This window comes from Calypte anna, chromosome 1 (assembly GCF_003957555.1).
Source record: "Calypte anna isolate BGI_N300 chromosome 1, bCalAnn1_v1.p, whole genome shotgun sequence".
NCBI lineage: Eukaryota > Metazoa > Chordata > Aves > Apodiformes > Trochilidae > Calypte > Calypte anna.
The window spans coordinates 36,234,718-36,255,886 of NC_044244.1; the positions used below are offsets into that span (position 1 = coordinate 36,234,718).

The following is a 21,169-nucleotide window of genomic DNA, read 5'->3' on the forward strand; positions in this document are numbered from 1 at the left end:
TTGTGGTGTCTCCTTCCCTGGAAACATTCAAAGCCCACCTGGACATGTTCCTGTGTGACCTGCCCTAGGTGACACTGCTCTGGCAGGGGGGTTGGACTGATCTTTCAAGGTCCCTTCCAGTCCCTAACTGTGGCTGAGGAGGAAGGCATCTGGGAAGTCTCTCTTGAAGCTTGGCAATTATTAGAAAAGTGGATCTTCACTGAAACACCTTACAATGGTTCAGACTTATGCTATAAGAAAGTGCAGGAATCATTTGCTACAGCATCTTTACTCTTTTTTAAAGAACTTTGTGATCAGCACATAAGTGGTCAAACTTACAAAAGGAGTTCTAGAAAACATGCTGGAGAAGTACTATCACTTCATCACCAGCAGGAGATGTGCCATAGTATCACAATGGATAAAAGAAAATAGTAGAAAAAAGAAAATAAGTACACTTGTATAAGTTCTGAACCTCAGGAAAGCAAAAGCTCAAAATACTTCAGGGTTAACCCAAAACTATCACACAAGATCTTCATAAAAGTCATAGCTAAGGCATATATTTCACTATGAAGTTCATGGACATAATTTTTAAAGCTGCAGTGATAAAAATAACCTGGAAATATGCATTATTCTATTGAAACAGCAAGCAAAATCTGCTCCTGGAAGAAATAATACAGCATATTGTAGCTGACATCAGAATTTTCAAAAACAGATCATATAATAATCAAATTCAATTGTATAACGACTCATGAAATGTAAGTTTTATGCCAGATTTGGCAATTTATGCCAGATCCTGAACCTGTAGAAATGAAAAGCAAGCTCCCATTACCATGTCCCATCCAAACCATGGACCAGAAAGTCTGATTTTATTTCTCAAAAAAAACATTTTTTTCCAATCTCTATTTTTTGTGGAAATGTGACAGCATATTTTCATGGTCTGTTAAAAAATAAATATTCCGTGAGATACCTAAACAATTCATTTTAAAACAACATATATAATTATCTTCCCTTCTTCTTACCCATGCTATTTCTGGACTTAGTTGATGTGCGCTTCAAAATTTCATGTACCTGTGGAAAGCAATACAACACACAAATCACCTTTTAGCATCATTTTTATAGAGTAACAGTAAAACAAAACTTTAAAATAAGAGGCTTCAGGAGAGTTTACTTGCACATACAGTAAAGTCATACATTTCACTCATACAAATACATGACTTGAGGCTACTGGTGTGGAACAGTGCTATGGCATTCCTACTGGATTATCTTCCCCAACATCTGTAAGCTAAGTCCTACTGTTTCACATCTTTATAAAACTTCATTAATCCAAAGGATTTGTGGAGAATTTTAGACTAAAAGTAAATCATAACAAAATCTGACTTTGTAAAAGAATATTTACTTTTCACTTTTGGAACTATAACATCAATATGTGAATTAAGTGATCAGTAGGAACTGTATGGTAGTAAGCTACCTGTGAAGCCCAGGTGTCCATGGATGACCATAGCATGTTAGGGAGGAGTTCTCATTGCACGTATAAAGAGAAAGCTTTCCTCACTAACCTGGAGACCTAGCAGGTTCTCAAGAAACATTATACAAGGTTTCTCACCAAAGACTTCTTGAGCTAAATGATTGTAGATGAGGTCTCTTTATGACATGAAATCTGGTTAAAGATTAGAAAGCAGGGCTTAATAGCAGCTTCAAAAATGGAGAGGAGTCAGTAGCAGTGTTTCCCTGCTATGCTGGTTTTGGCTGGGATAGAGTTAATTTTCTCCATAGTAGTTAGTATGGAGATGTGTTTTGGGTTTTTATTGATAATACAGGGATGTTTCCATTACTACTGAGCAGTAATGTCAAGGCCTTTCTGCTTCCCACCCCAACAGTAAGTAGGCTGGCTGCATGCAAGAAGCTGGGAGGGGACACAGCTGGGACAGAGGACCCCAGCTGACCAAGGGAATATTCCATACCATATGACATCATGGTCAGCATATAAAACTGTGGGGAAAAGGAAGGGGGGCTGCTCAGATTTATGGCATTTGTCTTCCCAAGTAACCATTACATGCATTAGATCCCTGCATTCCTGGAGATGGCTGAACACATGCCTGCTGTTGGGAAGCAGTGAATGAATTCCTTATTTTGCTTTGCTTGTGCATGCAGCTTTTGCTTTACCTATTAAACTGTCATCTTAACCCACAAGTTTTCTCACTTTACTGTTCTGATTCATGTCCCTATTCCACCAGCAGAGAGTGAATGAAGGGCTGCAAGGGGCTTAGTTGCCAACTGGAGTTAAACCACAACACCTACAAAGCATCTCCTACTCCTGGACCACTGGGCAGCTTAGAAGGGGAATTCTGACATATTGATGAGTGTGCAGTGTTTTGCAGCAACAGAGAAATTATGAATTTAGCAAAGCAGTAATCAGCACTCACTATTAGCACAAACCTCATTGAGCACAAAAAGTTAATGATACTTTTTGAACTTTTATTGTATTTACTTACTATTCTGCTGCGAGTAGCATTGTCAAAAAACGTGTCTTTATCTTTAATATTATACCTAAAACATTGAAAGAAAAAAAGTCAGTTATGTTTTCAGACACAGTAGTAATAAGATAGCATATAAGATTACAATTTATAATCCATTTAGAAGCCACAATAGTTAAGAAAAAGGGAAATATAAGTTAAGGAGTACAGCATAACAGGCTGTGCTATTCAAGACATAGTCATTCAGAGCTCTGTCTCCACTGCAATGATGGTGGCATAAAAATTAAAAAATATTAACTAGCCTAAAATGCTTTTCAGGTAAGGAGAGATTGTCTATTGTTAACACAAAATGACCCTTCAATATTTTACTTATAATATACCCTCAACACTATAGCATTATTAGGTTATGTTATTAGGTTTAATGCAGATTTTCTTTACTCTTTTCCAGGCAAATAAACAGTGAACATTTCACTTACTTTTGAATAACCATTCCATTGGAATTATGCATTCCCTTAAACTTTAAAATCATTATATGTGAAATCAGCCTTCTCAGTTATTCCTCTCCATCAATTTTACTTACATTTATTGTTAATTGGAATTGTCAAAGAGAACAATAAATTATATGGTGGGTCATTGTATTTATTACTGCATTTTATTTATCGGACATAAATACAACGAGACACCCATCAGGGAAAAAAAGGAGGGTTTAATGTTAACTGGGCCCAGAAGCATTATTCTGAGTGAAAGGGCAGGTGTCAAAAATTCTTTATATGCATATTATTATCCAAGTTTTAATCACTACAGTAAATCTAGAAAGAGGAAAAATATTGGATTTCTAGTAGTTCTTTCCTTTTTCAAAAAAAGAAGTAGAAGTTTAAACAAAACAATCAGAAATCTGGTGCTAGGATTTTTTACAGTTCAAGTTAAAAACAGGTATTTTATTTGTTGCACTGCTTCCAGTGTTTTATCTAGCAGAAGGAAGTAGAACACTGTAGGAAAACCTCTGTAACTTAAATTTCTGTTAATCCACTGAAACTGAACTCAGTGACATGTTCATTTACTTTAGATCTGTTTACTTATACTTCAATAAATATTGTTTCATTCAGGCATGCTTTCATCACTTGAAAATATTATTCAAGAATAGTCTGACAACCTGGATTTTTCCTTAGGATTTCCAGAACTACTCAATGAACTTCTGAATTTTGATTGAAACACTGGTAGAAAAAAATGACAACACTAAAATGATAAACTATAGTTTCCTTCACTGTTCATCACAATTTAAAGTACTCACAAATATATTTTCTCTCTGGAAAATGGGTAAGACAAGCTTTTCATTTTGGTGTTTTCTGGTTGTGGCACCTCAGGTTGCAGAGGTTCAGTCAATTTGCACCATATGTCATTCAATGTTTTGAGTATTCCCCCTTCTTCTGTGATTTCATACACCTGAATAAATAAAAATATTATACATTAGCATGTCACTTCCAAAAATCCACTAAACTTCAAAAGAAATTAAAAATAGAATTAGCTATACACGTTTAAATCTGCAATTAAAATAACTCTCTGAGCACCTATTGTCATGTAATATCTGGCATCTGAACCTATGAGGGTTTCATTTCCAGAAAGTTCTTATCCTTCACAAGATACAAGCAGAAAACTGAAAAAATATGTATATTTGTTAATATAAGGAACATCTTCACATCTCAGTAAGAGCTGCAGAAAGATGACAGAAAGGGAGAGGAATTATTTTGTCTTTCTCTCTGGGAACAGAGGGACCAGACAAAGCAGGTAGGGCCTTTACCTGCTGCTAATCATTCTGCCCTGGAACAATAAATTGTGTAATAATTCCCAGTGTGGACTGACAACATGTGTACATGTGCCACTAGAAGCAAGGATGCTATATGAAACTTTTATGTTCAGGGACTCAACTTTTCCTGATTCAGATTGATGTGAAGTGTTAGAGAGCTTTCCAGAGATATGAATCTATTTCTTTCCTGAAACACAGACAAACCTACCAAACATGAGCTTATGTCCTGATGGGACATTCCTTCCAGCCCCTTCATCAGCTTTGTAGCCCTCCTCTGGATGCATTCAGGTACCCAAATATTGTTCTTAAAATGATGGGGTCTAGAACTGCACACAGTGCTCAAGCTGAGGATGGCCCAGTGCTAAATACATCAGAATCATCACCTCTTTTTTCCAGCTGGTGATGTTGTTTCAAGCATCCCAGGAGGAAGTTTGCCCTCTGGGCTGCCAGGGCACAGTGATAGCTTATATTGAGTCTTCTGCTCTCCAGCTGCTCTCCCCCAAGTTAGACCTGTGCCCACTATTACTCCATCCCAGGTGCAGAATCCATTTTTTGTTGTTGAATTTCATGCTATTGATTATTTCTCTATACTCCAATCTGCCTAGGCACTTCTATTAGGCCTAGGACATGATGCAAGCTCACCTCTGCCATCATTCTTCTGAATGCAGTCTGTGAGCCAGCTGCCTCTGTGGTCTTTGAAAATCCCAGCTTAAATCTGACTCTGAATCATCTCAAAATAATTAGTAATGTGACAGAATAACCCTGAATATGACTTTGAACTACAATAATTCTATGGTCTTTTATACATTCATGTATAGAAGCCCATAGAATGTTCATGTAACATTCTAAGTCACCTTTCCCCAGTCATGCAACTTGTTGAAAGAAGATGGAAGATTCTTACCTTTTTAGTTGGCATTTTTATTTTAAGGAGTTCTGCTTCTCGACTAAGTACTTGCCAAGGTGCATGTATACGGACAAAACACAATCCTTGGCTCTTGTTCTGAAACATAATATGGTGAAAACAATGTATTTCAATATTATTGAACAGAATATAGTAATCAGGTTTTGAGATGTCCACTCCAACTATATCATAGAGCAGTAAGCAGTCACAGTGAATACTGAACATCCACAACAATTGGGCTTAAAAGTGACCTTTTCTTTAAAAGCTGAATCTCCTAGTGCTGTAAAATCCATCAGTCTACTTCTCACAGGGTAATGTATGCTCACCATGAAGACAGCTCACATTTGGAGTCACATAAACCAGAAACCTCTAAGCTATGTCTTCCATACTCAGATTTTGTAAGTAATCTGACTTCCTCAATGGGGTTTTGTGCCCATCTGAACCAAGAAAGTTAAAACATTTCTTCTTTGGGTTGGCTTTTCTTTAAGTCAACGTTTTCAGTTCTGCCCTACGGTTTCCTGGACCTTTTTTTCAGCTATGTAGTTCTTTACAGTTGATCAGACTCAACATTTACTGCCCTAAATGTCTGCAGTTGGAGCAGTAATCCTAAACACAGCATTTAAATTTAACTTCTGAAGAGCAACATGAGCCTGACATTTATGTAAGTAACTGGTTACGCTGTGCAGAGGAAGAAAAACTACAAGAGGCCTTCTTCACAGCCAGTTTGCTGTGATCTGGGCTATTTAGAGAGTGCTGCCCTGGTAGCACAGCTGAGCTGCACAAAGGCACTCTAGAAAGCAGCACCCCTACAAAAGTGTGAAAATGAAGTCTAGGCATGTTAATCCAGAATTTTCTTCAATGCATGCAAATAAATTATATCAGTAAGTTATACAGATGAATGCTTGCTTTGTAAATGAAGGGAATAAAAACTGGGAGATAAGAAAGAGGATATGAGGACATATTTTGGGAAGGTCATGGAACTGGAAAGGGGGAGATTTTAAAGGCTTAGTTAATGCTAATATTAATGATATTTATGTAGCTTTCTGCAAGCTGGGTCTTAGATGCCAGGGCAGAAGTTTTCCCACTATAAATGTGTAAGGATCAGGATAGTCCTCTTCCTTCATGAACTTCTATTTGCACACCCTCATATATCCTGAGACTTACAAATGAGGCAAGAAAACTGAAGCAGGATGTCCAGCTTGATGAGAAACATAGCTGGGTTACATATTGGGCTGAAATGCAAAACTTGGGTGCCCCACCTGTGAGTAGCTGCCTGTTAGATGTACAAATGGTTGCATATGTCTGGAGAAAGAATGTTACCAGACATAGCTTAATGTCACTGTAATCAGCAAACAGCATAACTACAAAGCTGGGAACACAGGTCATATCCATGGAAACTTAGCATCTTCTGTTGAAAGTTTACTCCAGGAAAGTTCTCTCTCATAAAAGCTTGTTGAGAAAAAAAGAGTCAAGAAAACAGGAGTACCAGTCTAAATATATATATCTAAACCTAAAAGACTGTTATAGCACATTTAACTCAGAAAAGCCTCTCAGTATTATCTGTCTGTTTGTTTGTTTTCACACAATTTATGTCAATTTCCAAATAAAGCTGTATCATAACACATTTGTATCAGCATTTGAGAACCACTATCTAATTTTATTTTCAAATGTATAAATACTTACAACCAGTTAGATGGAAATCCTGCTATTCCTATTGCAATCATTATGCTCTTATTTCTCTTATAGCTGCATCGCGAACTGCAAAGATCATTACATCACTTTCAGTTAACATTTTTTCAGTGAACCAATGTTATTTTAAAGAGCAGAATGAGCTGTGTATTGTCTCTTTCATCAGTCCTCTGGGGAAGTCAGCTTTAAGAGAAGGAAGTAAAATTTTACTGGGCATGAGCAGATGTTTGGGTAATCATTTGATGAAGATATATTAATAACAGATGAGAGTTTACGTTTCAGTGGGTGAAGATCAGGAGGCTTCTTCTCAACTTTTGGCTAAAATAAAGCATGTGTCCTCTGTCTGGGGGACTATATTCTGCCCTGGCAAGAGAAGGGACAGTCTGATCTAATTGGTTGTTTCCAGCTCAGGTTCATGTGACTACACAGATTGCAAATAAAATCAGCCAGATAATTTGAGAGAAAAGAGTAGACGAAGAATAGGAGCTCTGCGTATTTAAAAATAAATATATATGTAAGAAAGTTGAGCTGTTTGGGAAGTGATATCAGATACTGAGGAATTAGGGCCTCAAAAATCACTCCATTACACAAAACTGAGATAATCTGAATAAAAATTAATTCCAAGTAAATAAAGTAGGGAAAATAGGACCAGGTGATTCCTGTTGCATGGTAATCAAAAAGTACAGAACAATAGAATGTAAAATGTTTGCCTTGGTTTTACTATCACCATGTTTCCAACATCTTCCTGTATTTTTGTAATGCTAAAAAATCTAGGTAATAGCTCAAGGAATAAACCATCTACCTAGTTTTTTATTGAGCCACCAAAATAAAAACTTATACCAGCTACTCTTCTGGCAAGGCTCCTTTCCCCATTTTTCAAGCCTTCATCTGCAGTAGTTCCAGTTGTCAGTTTGCATGCCCTTTTTCCCATTATCGTTATGATGACTGTAGAGGATCTATCCAACTAACTTATTCCCAGAGTGCTTATTGTATTACAAACATTACCAAAAGTTAGAATTTGCTTTTCTCATTGCCAGAGTGTATTTTTAACTTTCTACTGAAGACATCCACTAAATGGTGTCATTTGGTTAATCATCTGAAATGATCAAGGTATATGTGATCATGAATGCAATTTAATGTTTGCTTTAATTAAATGGTGTCTGTCTCCTATTTTGAATACTCAGAATAACCACTGCTTATTCATTGTACTCTAGATGTATCATTAAAACTCACATTTTGTGCTAGCTAATGTTATTTTTCTCTGACCATTCCCTTGTTATTTAATACAGCCCTCCTTAATCAAGTCCTTTTTCACTTACAGCTGATGTCCCACAGGACTTTATTCTTGGCTCTGTATTGTTCAATGTCTCTATCATTGCATCCCCTGATTATATTACTCAAATGACTAAGTATTGCTATGCAGATGACAAACAGATTTGTTGCTCTCATGATGCTTTTTTCATCAAATATATATTCCATATTAAAAAAATTCTTTCAATAAGCTTCAGGAGTGGAAGGTTTTCTATAAGTTTGTTCTGAATTATTACAGATATAAATATATGTTGAGTTCTTTTCTGTTCTGTAAGGTTGAAATGGGCCTTCATATTTCAATCAGAAAACAGCATTAAGGTCAAATGGAAGAAAATCTGGAAGGTCCAGTTTGCTTTTCAATCAGCACATGAAGAAAAATATATTAAGCATTTCTTGCAGTCTATCATATATTCCTAATAGCTTAAAGCAGGTCTTTAACAGCAGTCTATATTGCAATTTTTTCTGTCTTGCAGTCGAAATGTATGGACTGAATAAAATTCAAATATCTCCAAGGAGACTTTTTTTATCTTTCATGTCTTAGCAGTAAATACTTTAGCTCCTGCAGTAACTGCAAGTCTAAGATTTATTGCAAAGTTATCATCATCAAGGCCATAGTAGAAAGAAATATTTAACAACTAAGAAGGCTCTAACCTAGATTGAAAAATGAATGTACTCCTATCAATTATAATTTGAACGGTGAAAACCAAAAAAGTTATTATTCTTTTTAAATAAAAGCTGAATGTTCTGAAACATGGCCAGACAAGCATATTAGCTAGACTGTGTAGAAAATATCTCTCTGCCCAAAAGTTTAGACCTACCATTGAACTGTGGTGTCTACAAGGGTCAGATATCAAGTGAGAAAGTTGTCATTCTAAAGCTAGTGGAATATCTGTATTCCTCACCCTCTGACAGTTACAGTTTTCTAGCTCTAACAAGGAATATTTCTGAACAAGTGTAACACAAATATTATGCCTTTATAAATCTTCCACCTCACAGTTTCTTAATCCCAGCTCTTTCAGGGACAGGCCACAGACCAAGGAGATGCACCATGAAGCATTCTCTATTGCAACAGAAGTTTGTAGAGAAGCCCCATTGCTCCACAAGAGATGGGGCATAGCATGTAAAAGGTGGAGTACTGCATGTCCAGGGCAAAGGTTTCTCATAGTGCCATCAATTTGTCAGGCCAATTGGACTCTCACCTTACCTCATACAGAGATCTCATTTGTCATGCATCAGCCGTGTCACCTCAAGGTGAAGTGTTCTCAGTAATTTATTTAGACAGCTCTAGTATGAGCTAAAGTACGTGATGCTGAAGGCATATTTGTCATTCAGAGTCAAGTAAACAAAAAGGGCAAAATCCAGTGATTATACTCTAGTAGAACCTCAGACTTTTTTGTGGTTAACATATTGCTCCTAGCAACTGTGCAAATACAAAATTCAATGCTGAATGCTACAATTTAGTAAGTCTTTTTCATTATTTCCTCATTATGAAATCACTCACCACTCATTAAAGGAATATAATTATACGTAACTTATACTTCAAAGGAAGCAGATTATTTTAAAATCCTTAACCAAAGAAATAGATTTCTGCTGTGTGTCAATAGAAAGAAGAAACACTGAAAGATAGAAAGAAGCTGAACAAAAGTGATCAACAGCTGTCTAAGGGAGTCCAAGGAACTGCTGATATTTGCCATAATTAAAAAAATATATACATAGGAAATGGAACTGCATAAATTATAAAACCTGAAGCATGTAATCTTTCTTAAAAAGTCAAACTATCCAGGCTTTAAACATTTTACCCTTCTGTGATAATGAAATAGGAAAATACCAGACACATACAGACACTAAGCTTCTAATGGCTTCAGTTAGCACAATCAGACATCTTTTGCTGATATTAGTAATATCAGCCAGACAAAGAAAGCAACAATGACAAAGTCTGTATAGAGGGGAAAAAAAGACAGGTCCAAGTAGATCAGTAAAAGTAATCATCTTCCCATTTATTCCATCACCAAATGGATCAGTCACGTCTGCAAATGCAATTGTTCAACACCAATGGCTACTCTCCTGATACCATCCCTGGAAATTGAGGCAAATAAAAATGTGATGTGACAGTGTAATTGAAATACAATTTTTTGTTACTGTCACAGAACTCCAGTCACATTTGACAAAAGGTGAGCCAAATACTGATCTCTCAGCCCTCTGCACAGGTAACACATGATGAAATTACTCAGAATTGCCAGATTCAGGCAGTGACCAAAAGCATTGATGCTCTGTGCCAAATGTATTGGATAAGGATTGGCATTTTGCTGATCTTATTATTTTGTATCCAGGATACAAAATTAGTTTATCACAAAGCATTCATATCAAAGAGTATGTCAGTTACATTATAAAAGTGAAAGGGCAATGCATTCCTCCAGGTGAGACATGAAAGCCCAGAATGTCTTGACATGGGGATGTCAGTCTAGAGCAATTCCCTACTCATGTTATCTATACGATTGCAGACAAGTAATTTAATTCTTTCTGTCTCTGATTAAATCAAGGTAATGGAACTTCCCTCTATCAAAAGATATCTGTGAAGATAAAAATGCTACGGATTGAAAGCTGATCAAATAATATGATAAAAATTAAGAGTGCCTGGCTACAGACAGGAGGGATATTTCTTTCTTCATTTCTACCAAGAGTCATGGTGTCACCGTCCCCTTTATTTTACTCTCTTACTCCCACCTCTGAACATAAGCAGTTAAAGGATACCCTATGGTGTGTAAGAAAAGAACAGAACACCTTGGAATGAAAGGTCTGGCCTAAACACTTTAAAAAAAACTGTATGACCTTAATTCCTTAGATAAAGCACTGTGGGATGAACCAGTTGGCTTTGCATATCCTTTGCAGTGTTTCTTCATGGCATTGCTACCTTTTCAACCAAACGTTTTCCCCTCATCTAAAGGCAGAAAGGGTCTCTGAACAGATGATACAGGAAACCTAAACACACAGGTGTACTTCCCCTCAAGAAGATGGAAATATTTCTTGGCACTCAACAGAATGAAAATGAGCTGTTAGAAATTCAAGCACAAATGTAGAATAGATTGTTAAATCTGCCAAATACAAAAAAAAGGCACAAACTTCCACACTACTGCAGCAGTCAATGCAGAGCTGATATGGAGGTCAGTGGCAAATATGTCAGAATTGTCATTCATTTTCAGTCCTATTTGAATGCACATTTTGAACTTTAAAACCTGTGCATTTTCCTGGTTACTTTCCAAATATTTATCTGTGGACACTAATTAATACAGCATAGAATTTTTTTCTTTCAAAAGTAAACCAAAATCTCCTCTATTTGTTTAGAATACCATAATCGTTGAATTTCTCTTATGTCAATGACACAAACTTCTTGCTGCAAAAGCATATCACAATGGCAGTACATTTTCTGAGACTGAAGAATACCATAAATAATAATAAAATGCAAAGCTGAAAAAAAATCCACCCAGATCAGACTTCCTCAAAGAGGAAGGGAGGAGTGTGTCTACCCCACCACCTCCTGTATTTTGGCAATCTCAGTGGAAAAGCACGTAATCAGCTGGTCTGGCTACATTCAGTGCCAAATTAGGCAGAAAATAAGCCAATATTCTGTAAAATACATCATATGAAACTTGATTATCAATATAATAAAATCAACAAACTTCTTGAGGCCAAAGAGTTAACATTAAAAAGGGCAAAACGTAATTCCTCTTGAGGGAATGAAGCACATTAATTTGCAGAGTTGCACACTGTAAACAGTTTTCCAGATAAAGCAGCAAGATCATGGAAGTCAATCTTTAGACCAGATAAGAGACATGTTACCAGTAGGGAGGGATTAATGAAAAAGAGACAGAACTCTCACTCTCCCAGACTCAGTCTCAAGGAAAAAAAAATAAAATGGTTAGGATACCAACCTAAAAACCAGAGGAATGGCACCATAAAATATTGCTTCATATAAGGGGATGATTTAATTTTATCTTGAAAGATTTTTAATTTCAATTCATTCTTAGGCAACCTTTTGAGGGTTTATATTAATTAAAATGTGTTAATATAGGGTACAAACAGATTTTGTCGATTATGTATTTTCTTTTCATCATATGCTACAAGCCTTTCCAGAACGGTGTCTCCCTTAGAGGTTTCTCACCAATGATCAGTAGCAATAAGCAGAAGGTTGGTTGCAGCTGCAGAAGCTGGATTGATTTGGGATGAAGATGAAGATAATAATTGTACTGGTTGCTTGCTTGATGGCAGTGAATTCAAAACTTCCCTGGACAGCTACAGCTTCAGCATAAACAAGGAGATAAGATAAAGAAGCACTGGCAGACACAGAGTAACAACATGTGACACATTTTGGATAAGGCAACAGGTCCTGGGGTGAATAAATAATTTTTTAAAATAACAGGTGCAAAGGTATTTCAATAAATAAATATAAAGCAATATCCCTGAGTTGAAACCAATTTCATATATAACATTCTGGGCTCTGAACTGGCCTAGACCAGTCACTAATGACATTTTGGAATTGCAACATGAAGTTAATTTAAATTCAATATTTTGTAAGAGCCCAGAAATAAAGCAAAGATTATGTTCCATTAGGAAATTAATAGAGACTGAGAGAAAAAATACATTTAAACATAGCAATCGATGCTGTATACACATTTTGAGCTCAATATGCAGTCCTTTTTTCCCCACCTCCAAAGAGATATATTAGACCAGAAATGGGTTCAGAGAAGGACAACAACCACTATAAAAGCCTTGCTGTGACAGCTGTATAGGAGTCACTGAGTAGACTGAGACTCTTCATTCTGGAAAAGAGCAGCCTGAAGACACTGCAGAAGTCTGCATATTCACACATGATAAAAAGAGGGCCTGTGGATGGACTGCCTACTGTCTCTTTCAGGGCAAGAATTAAAAGGTCTCAGAGAAAGCCCCACTAAGTTATTGGAAGCTATCCTGAAAATAAACAAAAGGACATAGATATTAATGCAACAGGTAATACCTCTGTCTTAACAAAAGACTTGGTGGGTTCAAAAACTCTGTGACATTTCAAGAATAACTACAGCAGACTTTGGAAAAGAGATCCATAGAAAGTTGTTACATACACAAACAGCATCAAGGGACAGCATTACCTGAACTGAAAGTAGCTGTCATCAGAACATTACAGGAAAAGTGTCATAAAAGTTTGTACTGCTCTTATTCCTTTATTAACATTTTACTATTGCAACTGTTGGATATATAGAACTAAATTGATGGACCATATCAAACAATAGGATCATTTTATGTCTGTTATGCCAAATCAAATAGGAGAGGCTTTAGCCCTTTCTTTCTCCCCAGTATCTGACCTCCAGCTTCCTACTTACAGCTCTTCTTCAACTAACTGCATAGCCAAAATAATACACAGTAATCCATCTACCTGCCTCACCTTCAGAGAGACTATAGGCTGTTGTAAGTCATTATTGTCATCAGGGTCACCTGCATGCCAGTTAAAAAAGGGGATGATTAAAAGATCTCTGGTGGCAGAGCAAAATCTGACTGATGAGGGTATCTCAGTAGGTGTAGGTGGTGTAGGAATCAGTGGTGTAGGAATCCATGTCTGGATTCCATACCATAGCACACTCTGCAGTGCCTCAAGTCTAGAAAATGAAGGGGACTCAAGATCTATCATCGGTTCATAATCTCACCACTGAACAGTACCTCTACTTTCAGGTTACACTAGAATCTGGTGATTAGCTTGTAATAAGCAATACAGACTATGATACATTTGCTTTCCTACTAATGTTTTAATGAGCCTATCGGGCTAGGCTGTCAAATGATGTAATTTGGCATAGCTGCAAGTTAACAGAGCTATTTAGATGGGCATGAATAAAATTTCTGACCTCAAAATCTAACATGCTTGAGTCTGAACTCATCAAGGTTCTTCAGCAAGGGGGAAATGTCAAAGTAAACTTGGAATCTGCAAACACTGATTGAAGGGAGAACAAATCCAGAAAAAACTTAACACAAGGAAAATAATTTAAATTTCTTTTAATGTTGAGACGTAAGGGCCAGAAATACTTTCGTCTTCACTAATCAACCAAAGGAAAGCTAATGATGCTGATTTGTTATGTGTCCCAATACTCTGGTTACTTGAGAAAAAAAAACACTTCTTGCACAATACAAGGGCAATTTTTCTGTTCTTGTCATCAGGAACAAGCAGGAATAAGAGTGAAATTAATAAGAAATAATAAGAAATAATAAGAAATAATAAGAAATAATAAGAAATAATAAGAAATAATAAGAGTGCTGGGTTAGGAACTGGCTGGAGGGCCGGGCCCAGAGAGTGGTGGTGAACGGGGCTGCATCCAGTTGGCGGCCGGTCACTAGTGGTGTCCCCCAGGGATCAGTGTTGGGCCCAGTTCTGTTTAATATCTTTATTGACGACTTAGATGAAGGGATTGAGTCCATCATCAGCAAATTCGCAGATGACACCAAGCTGGGAGGAAGTGTGGACCAACTTGAAGGCAGGAGGGCTCTGCAGAGGGACCTGGACAGATTAGAGAGCTGGGCCGATTCCAACGGGATGAGGTTCAACAAGGCCAAGTGCCGGGTCCTGCACTTTGGCCACAACAACCCCATGGGGAGCTCCAGGCTGGGGACAGAGTGGCTGGAGAGCAGCCAGGCAGAAAGGGACCTGGGAGTCTGCATCGACAAGAAACTGAACATGAGCCAGCAGTGTGCCCAGGTGGCCAAGAAGGCCAATGGCATCCTGGCCTGTATCAAAAACAGCGTCACCAGCAGGTCCAGGGAGGTGATTCTGCCCCTGTACTCAGCACTGGTTAGGCCACACCTCGAGTACTGTGTCCAGTTCTGGGCCCCTCAGTTTAAGAAGGATGTAGAGGTCCTGGAACAGGTCCAAAGGAGGGCAACCAGGCTGGTGAAGGGACTCGAGCACAGGCCCTATGAGGAGAGGCTGAGAGAGCTGGGGCTGTTCAGCCTGAAGAAGAGGAGGCTCAGGGGAGACCTCATTGCTGTCTACAACTACCTGAAAGGAGGCTGTAGCGAGGTGGGAACTGGACTCTTTTCACAGACGACCTTCAACAAGACAAGAGGACACAGTCTTAAGTTGTGCCAGGGGAGGTTTAGGTTAGATATTAGAAAGAATTTCTTCACGGAGAGGGTGATTAGGCTATGGAATGGACTGCCCGGTGAGGTGGTAGATTCTCCGTCCCTGGAAACATTTAAAAAAAGACTGGATGTGGCACTCAGTGCCATGGTCTAGCAACTGCTCCGGTGGGTCAAGGGTTGGACTAGATGATCTCTGAGGTCCCTTCCAACCCGGCTAATTCTATGATTCTATGATTCTATGAAATACAGCATACTCCATGCCTGCTTCAGAAAGTAATTTCTCTTTTGAACCAAAGGATCTCAGATTGGGTGAGTCAAAACACATCAGTTCTCAAAAACTGATTTGAATGCTACAAAGTCTAGCAAGCTATTGTCTATCACATGGGATTAGCAAATATGGGATTTAGCTTCAGATGGTAAACTGGGTACTGGAAAATGAGGTATCAGTATATGTCCCTTTCCTACTTTTTGGTACTGAAAAATTACAACACTGAGTATAAAAAATAATCCTCTGTACAATGACTATGTTATAATTTAAACTTCATTAAACCAAACGTTCTTTAAGGGAGCTCATCTTATGTCCAGGCTACAGTACCTGATGGCAACTAGCTGGTGATAGATTTTTTGATTATTGTAAGATTGTATTTACAGCCCTGCTGCTATTCATTTTTGGTTGTGGAGCCAGGAGCAGGGAAGAGCAAAGATAGATTGCAGAAGGATACACTGACACATCTTCTTCAGCAAGACCACTAAATTCAGGTAGAAATGTCTTTTCTTCTACTAAACACACATAATGCAAGGAATCAGGCTGCATTTCCAGTCACCCTTACTCAAGGGTGTAACTGGATCTGGGACGAGTTCCCTGTATGCAAGAAGAAGCAGTTCCCAGCCAGCAAGGCACAAGCATGTTTCAGATGAAATGTGGAGGCCAAGCTGATAAACTGTGTTGGATTCTTGTGAGCTCTGCAGAAGATTAGAAGGCAGCAACAGCAGCAGCAGCCCTTCAATCTGAGCAAATCATCAAGCAAAGAAAAATGATTCCTTGAAACACTGCAGCTGAGCCTAACAGGAGAAGCCTGGCAAACAGGCTGGGAATCAGTGTCCAAGAAATACCTCATTCATGGATGGAAAGTGCAGTATTACACAATTTTTGGAGCTCTGAGGCATAGAATCATAGAATGATTTGGGTTGGAAGGGACCTTGAAGAACATCTACTTCTAACCTGCCTGCCATGGGCAGGGACACTTCCCACTAGATCAGGTTGCTCAAAGCCCCATCCAGTCTGGCCATGAACACTTCCAGGGACTTCCAGTACTACCAGTACTGCTTTGCACATGCCATAACCTATATTAGCCAGATTTAGCTCTCATCTCCATTATCACAAATTTGGAGTCACTCTGCAGAGAAAAAAAAGAAAAACAAAACCAAAAATAAACGCAAAAAGCAGCCAGATATTGCTTATCTGACCATCCATCTTTCAGGTTAAAAAAAATTGAAAATAATTGGTTGCCAAATCATTGTAACTGTAATGTGAGTTTCAATTTCTATTACAAATCTAAGAATAAGGTGTCAGCAAATGTTTTATACTATGAAAATGTGCAACAACATTCAACAAACACATATTTTAGCAAGATTTTTTGGGGGGTTGACATTGAGATAGGAAAATATATGCAGAAAACTGAAGAAGCCACTTCAGAAAAGCCATTAATTTTTAACTATGAAAAAGATATGTAGCAGGTAGAATGCAGATTATGAGTATTAACCTGATATAGTGCTAAAGATTTTTGTCTTGAGGGAAATGAATTAGCAAAGAATCTAAGATTCGCTATTCCAAACCTGGTGGTATCACACAAATTGATACAGGAAATCACTACCAGATTTTTGTAATAAGTATGGTTTTGTATGCTGATAGCCAAAGCATCTCTATCCACATCTTAAAATCCATTTTATGCCTAATTAAAAGTACCCCTCATTTTTTCATTTTCATAAATCTTTTTGCTTGTTTTATATCAGTACAAAGAATATCACACAATACCTCTGTTGAGACAGAGGTACTCTGAGACAGACATTTTAAAATATCTCTATATATTACATGACATTACATTAGCTGTACCTCTCCTTCAGCACATTTCTGCCATATTTTTCCTGTATTTCTGCCCTACTGAATAGTATTAAAAAGTAGTATTATTACTGAGAGCAGTCCTGAGGAGAAGGCTTTGGGGTGTTGGTTGATGAAAAGCTCAATGTGAGCTGGCGATGTGCACTTGCAACTTGGAGAGCCAACCATATCCTGGGCTGCATCAAGAGAAGTGTGGCCAGAGGGTTGATGGAGGTGATTTCCCCCCCCCATTATCTTCTTGTGAGACCCCACCTGGAGTATTGTGTCCAGTTCTAAAGCTCCCAACATAAGGAGGACATGGAGCTATCAGAGCAAGTCTTAAGGAGGGTCATGAAGATCATCAGAGGGCTGGAGCACCTCTCCTGTGAGGACAGACTGAGAGAGTTCAGATTGTTCAACCAAGAGAAGAGAAGGCTCCAGGGACACCTTACTGCAGCATTCCAGTACCTGAAAGGAGACTTCAGGAAAGCTGAAGAGGGACTTTTTAAAAGGGGATATAGTAATAGGATGAGGGGAAATGGTTTCAGACTGGAAGAGGGTAGATTGAGCTAGATAGCAGGGAGAAATTCTTTCATGTGAGAGTAGTGAAACACTGGAACAGGTTGCGCAGGGAAGGTGTGGATGTCCCCTCCCTGGAAGTGTTTGACGCCAGGTTGGATGGGGCCTTGAGCAACCTGGTCTGGTGGGAGGTGCCCCTGCCCATGCTGGGGGGTTAGCACTACATGTTTTTTAAAAGATCCCTTCCATCCCAAACATTTCTATGATTTCAGGTATCTATTTTCTAATAAATATTAAAAGTTTACAAAAGAAAGGTTACGTAACACTCTGCTAGGTTGTGACTTAACATTGTCATTATCATGTGATTCTATGATAGCTGGGCATGAGTACTAAGCTTTCTGAAATCAAAGGGGGAAAAAAAACCCAAAAAAACTTGCTATACTGGCGTTAAGGCCCACAGGGTCTTGGCATCATTTTTAAAGCCCCATCAGTATCAAACAGTTAAGCTTGTTTCTTAAGCAGGCACTTGAGGAGCTTTCACAAGTGAATATTCAGGAAGTCATTCCTGTGGCAAGAACTCCTATTTTGCTGACTTTGGAATGCTTCAGTAGCATGGGCTTCTGAGGGCTTTAGTGACTGCTTGCTTGAGAAGGAACTTTAGGACACAGCCACAGTAAAGAAACTGCTACATCATTCACTGTCCTCATATCTGGTGTCACTGGATAAGTGGATATATGAACAGCTCAGAGGTGATCACACATGAAGTGATATCATTAACTCTGCTTATCAGAAAGGATTTATCAGGACTTATATCACCGGGGGGGAGTTGTTTTGCCTTTTTCTTTTTTCACTTTTTTTTTTTTTTTTTTTTTTGGTGGCATTCTTCAGTAAACATAGCTGTGTCAAGCACAACTTTGATCCATTTTTAGGGGGCATCATCAAATCTATCTGTTTAAAAACGTGACCACAAGAGGTGTTTTATTCTTGGCATGCACTAAGGAGAATATTCTGGGATGACAGACTCATTCTGCAAAACTGGGAGCAAAAATAAATAAGCAACAAAAGTTAGCAGATTTAAGCAATAATTGGCAACCAATAAGATATGAGCAGTCTAAGGCATGATCATAAATTAACTGCATATTTTGGCTTTTGAAATAAAAAATAGACAAAATTGTGTCTTTGCTTTCCATTACCACATATCCTTTCTGGCATTTATACTGCACAAATACTGCATTTGTGGTCAAGAATAATTTAAATGCATTGTAATATCTTCAACCATAAATTTCTTTGGTCAGATTGGGATCTCATTTGTACAAGTTTGAGAGGACAGCACATTTTACTGATTCTTTGCAGTCCCATTTCAATTTATCTCAGCCACTCTGTTCTATTTCCTGATACTCAAATGGCAGTCTTGATAATACAGGATCCATCTTTTTCTTCTGTGTTTGTTCAGAACACACTGGATCCTCATCTGTCATATGCCCCAGCAGTAGTATAAATAGCACTAACCACAAAGATCCTGATCTGATTATGTAACTTTTGCACATGACATTAAAACATTAAAAATATAAGTTTATCATTCACTATTAAAAATATGAGTGGGGCTTTTGTAAAAAAAATTTTACACACATCAATCACAGATAACAGATGTTTTGGCTGAAACAGGCTTCAACTGGAGCATTCACACATACACAGAATGACCTCTTAATACTGGTAGGTTATTATGATTTTTGAGCTTTCTTAAATTTCATTTCAACAGAGACCATTTGCTAAATATTTGTTACATGTGTTAGCTCTTTTCAAATATTTATAGAGATGGTTTACAAAAAAGAAGCACAACTAATTGCAGTGCTTCCTTTTGACTAAAAGCACAAACATACATACTCAAGTTTATATAACTCTGAAAGTCTGAAAAGTGCCTTAACTCCCCTTAAGTCCACTCATTAGTAGAGATATAAATATATATACATGAATAGCATACATACACACAATTTCATATATATATATACCCAAATTAGAAACCTCTGCTTGAACTTTGACCCTCCTGAGAGCCTTGGCATTCAAACCACCTCCTCTCTGACCCCACCAAAGGAAAAAGCAGCATTTGGGCTTCCCACAGAGCAAGATGCAAATACAGAGTAGCTCTGAGAATGAGTCCTGAGCAGAAGCATCACTCTTTGTTATTCCCTAAGGCATCCATCCCTGTGATCCATCTGAGCACCTCATCTAGCAGGCTCACACCTCGTGCAGGCAGTTGGTAGGATGCCATTTCACATTAATTCAGGCCTGGTGTTACAGAAGAAGTGGTCCCAAATTCCTCCCTATCCCTAGTCATGTGGCCACACATCCACTCCTCCACCCTCTTGAGCCAGTGGTCACATTTTATAGAACTGGATAGTGAGTTCCTTTAGCCAGATCAGTTCCCTGAAAACTAAACCCTAGTTTTAAAGAGCAGTTAATTTTCAACTGGATCCATCAACTCCTGGCAGAACTGCAAGGCAGAGGAATGTGCAAGACACATTGCTCAGGGCAAGAAAGAAGAGGGCAGATTCACTGAATCCCTGACTCAAATCAGCCTGCCCTGTGCCTTCAGGATGCTTGCAAAAATGAGAGCAACAACAAGGAAGAAAACTTTTGTTTGAATCAAATTTAATGTCCAGTTTTTAATTTTCTGTTTGATTTTCTTTCTTTTTTTTTTTTTTTTTTTTTTTTTTTTAGGATCTGGTTTTGAATAACACCTGGGAAAATCTCCTCTCGAAACACCATTTTTAGACAAAAATTACAGTCAATAGAAGGATGAAAAAAAGGATGAAGCATTGTGTTTTTCTGAAATTTGAGGATTTTTCCCTCAAAATAAACATTGAACAGGTATGAATCCCCAAATACTTATGATAAATCTTAAATGTATCTCCTATTAAAATCTCACTCTGGTACACTTTGACTTTCTGTAGTTAAAATGAATATATCAATGTCTTATCATTATATATTTTCCAAAGCCAACTTTTTAGGGAAAAATAATTTTAAATTTATAGGAGAAGCGCACCTTTTCCCACCAAATGAACAAATAAGGTGAGTAAGCAACATTTAATAACTATAAAATTTAATTCATATTTATTTTATTATTAAAACTTGAAGTTTTATAATTTATAAAAAGGAATGTATACTCAATACAGCTGCTACTGCTATGGACAAGTGGCAGAAGAAAGACAAATTCACTGAGAGGAAGAAAATCTGAAGAAGCACAGAGGGTGTATGGGTTAAGAAAATGTTTTATGAAG

General features: G+C 37.8%; 1 protein-coding gene across 1 annotated transcript in view; it reads right to left on the minus strand.

Moving 5' to 3' along the window:
- ANO2 (anoctamin 2) overlaps window positions 1–21,169 on the minus strand; it is a 154,925-nt gene that overhangs the window by 108,565 nt on the left and 25,191 nt on the right. The window contains exons 4-7 of the mRNA XM_030459281.1: window positions 5,159–5,257; window positions 3,745–3,896; window positions 2,472–2,526; window positions 999–1,047 (exon numbers count right to left, since the gene is read on the minus strand). Coding sequence (XP_030315141.1) covers window positions 999–1,047; window positions 2,472–2,526; window positions 3,745–3,896; window positions 5,159–5,257 — 355 coding nt within the window. The remainder of the gene's footprint in view (window positions 1–998; window positions 1,048–2,471; window positions 2,527–3,744; window positions 3,897–5,158; window positions 5,258–21,169) is intronic.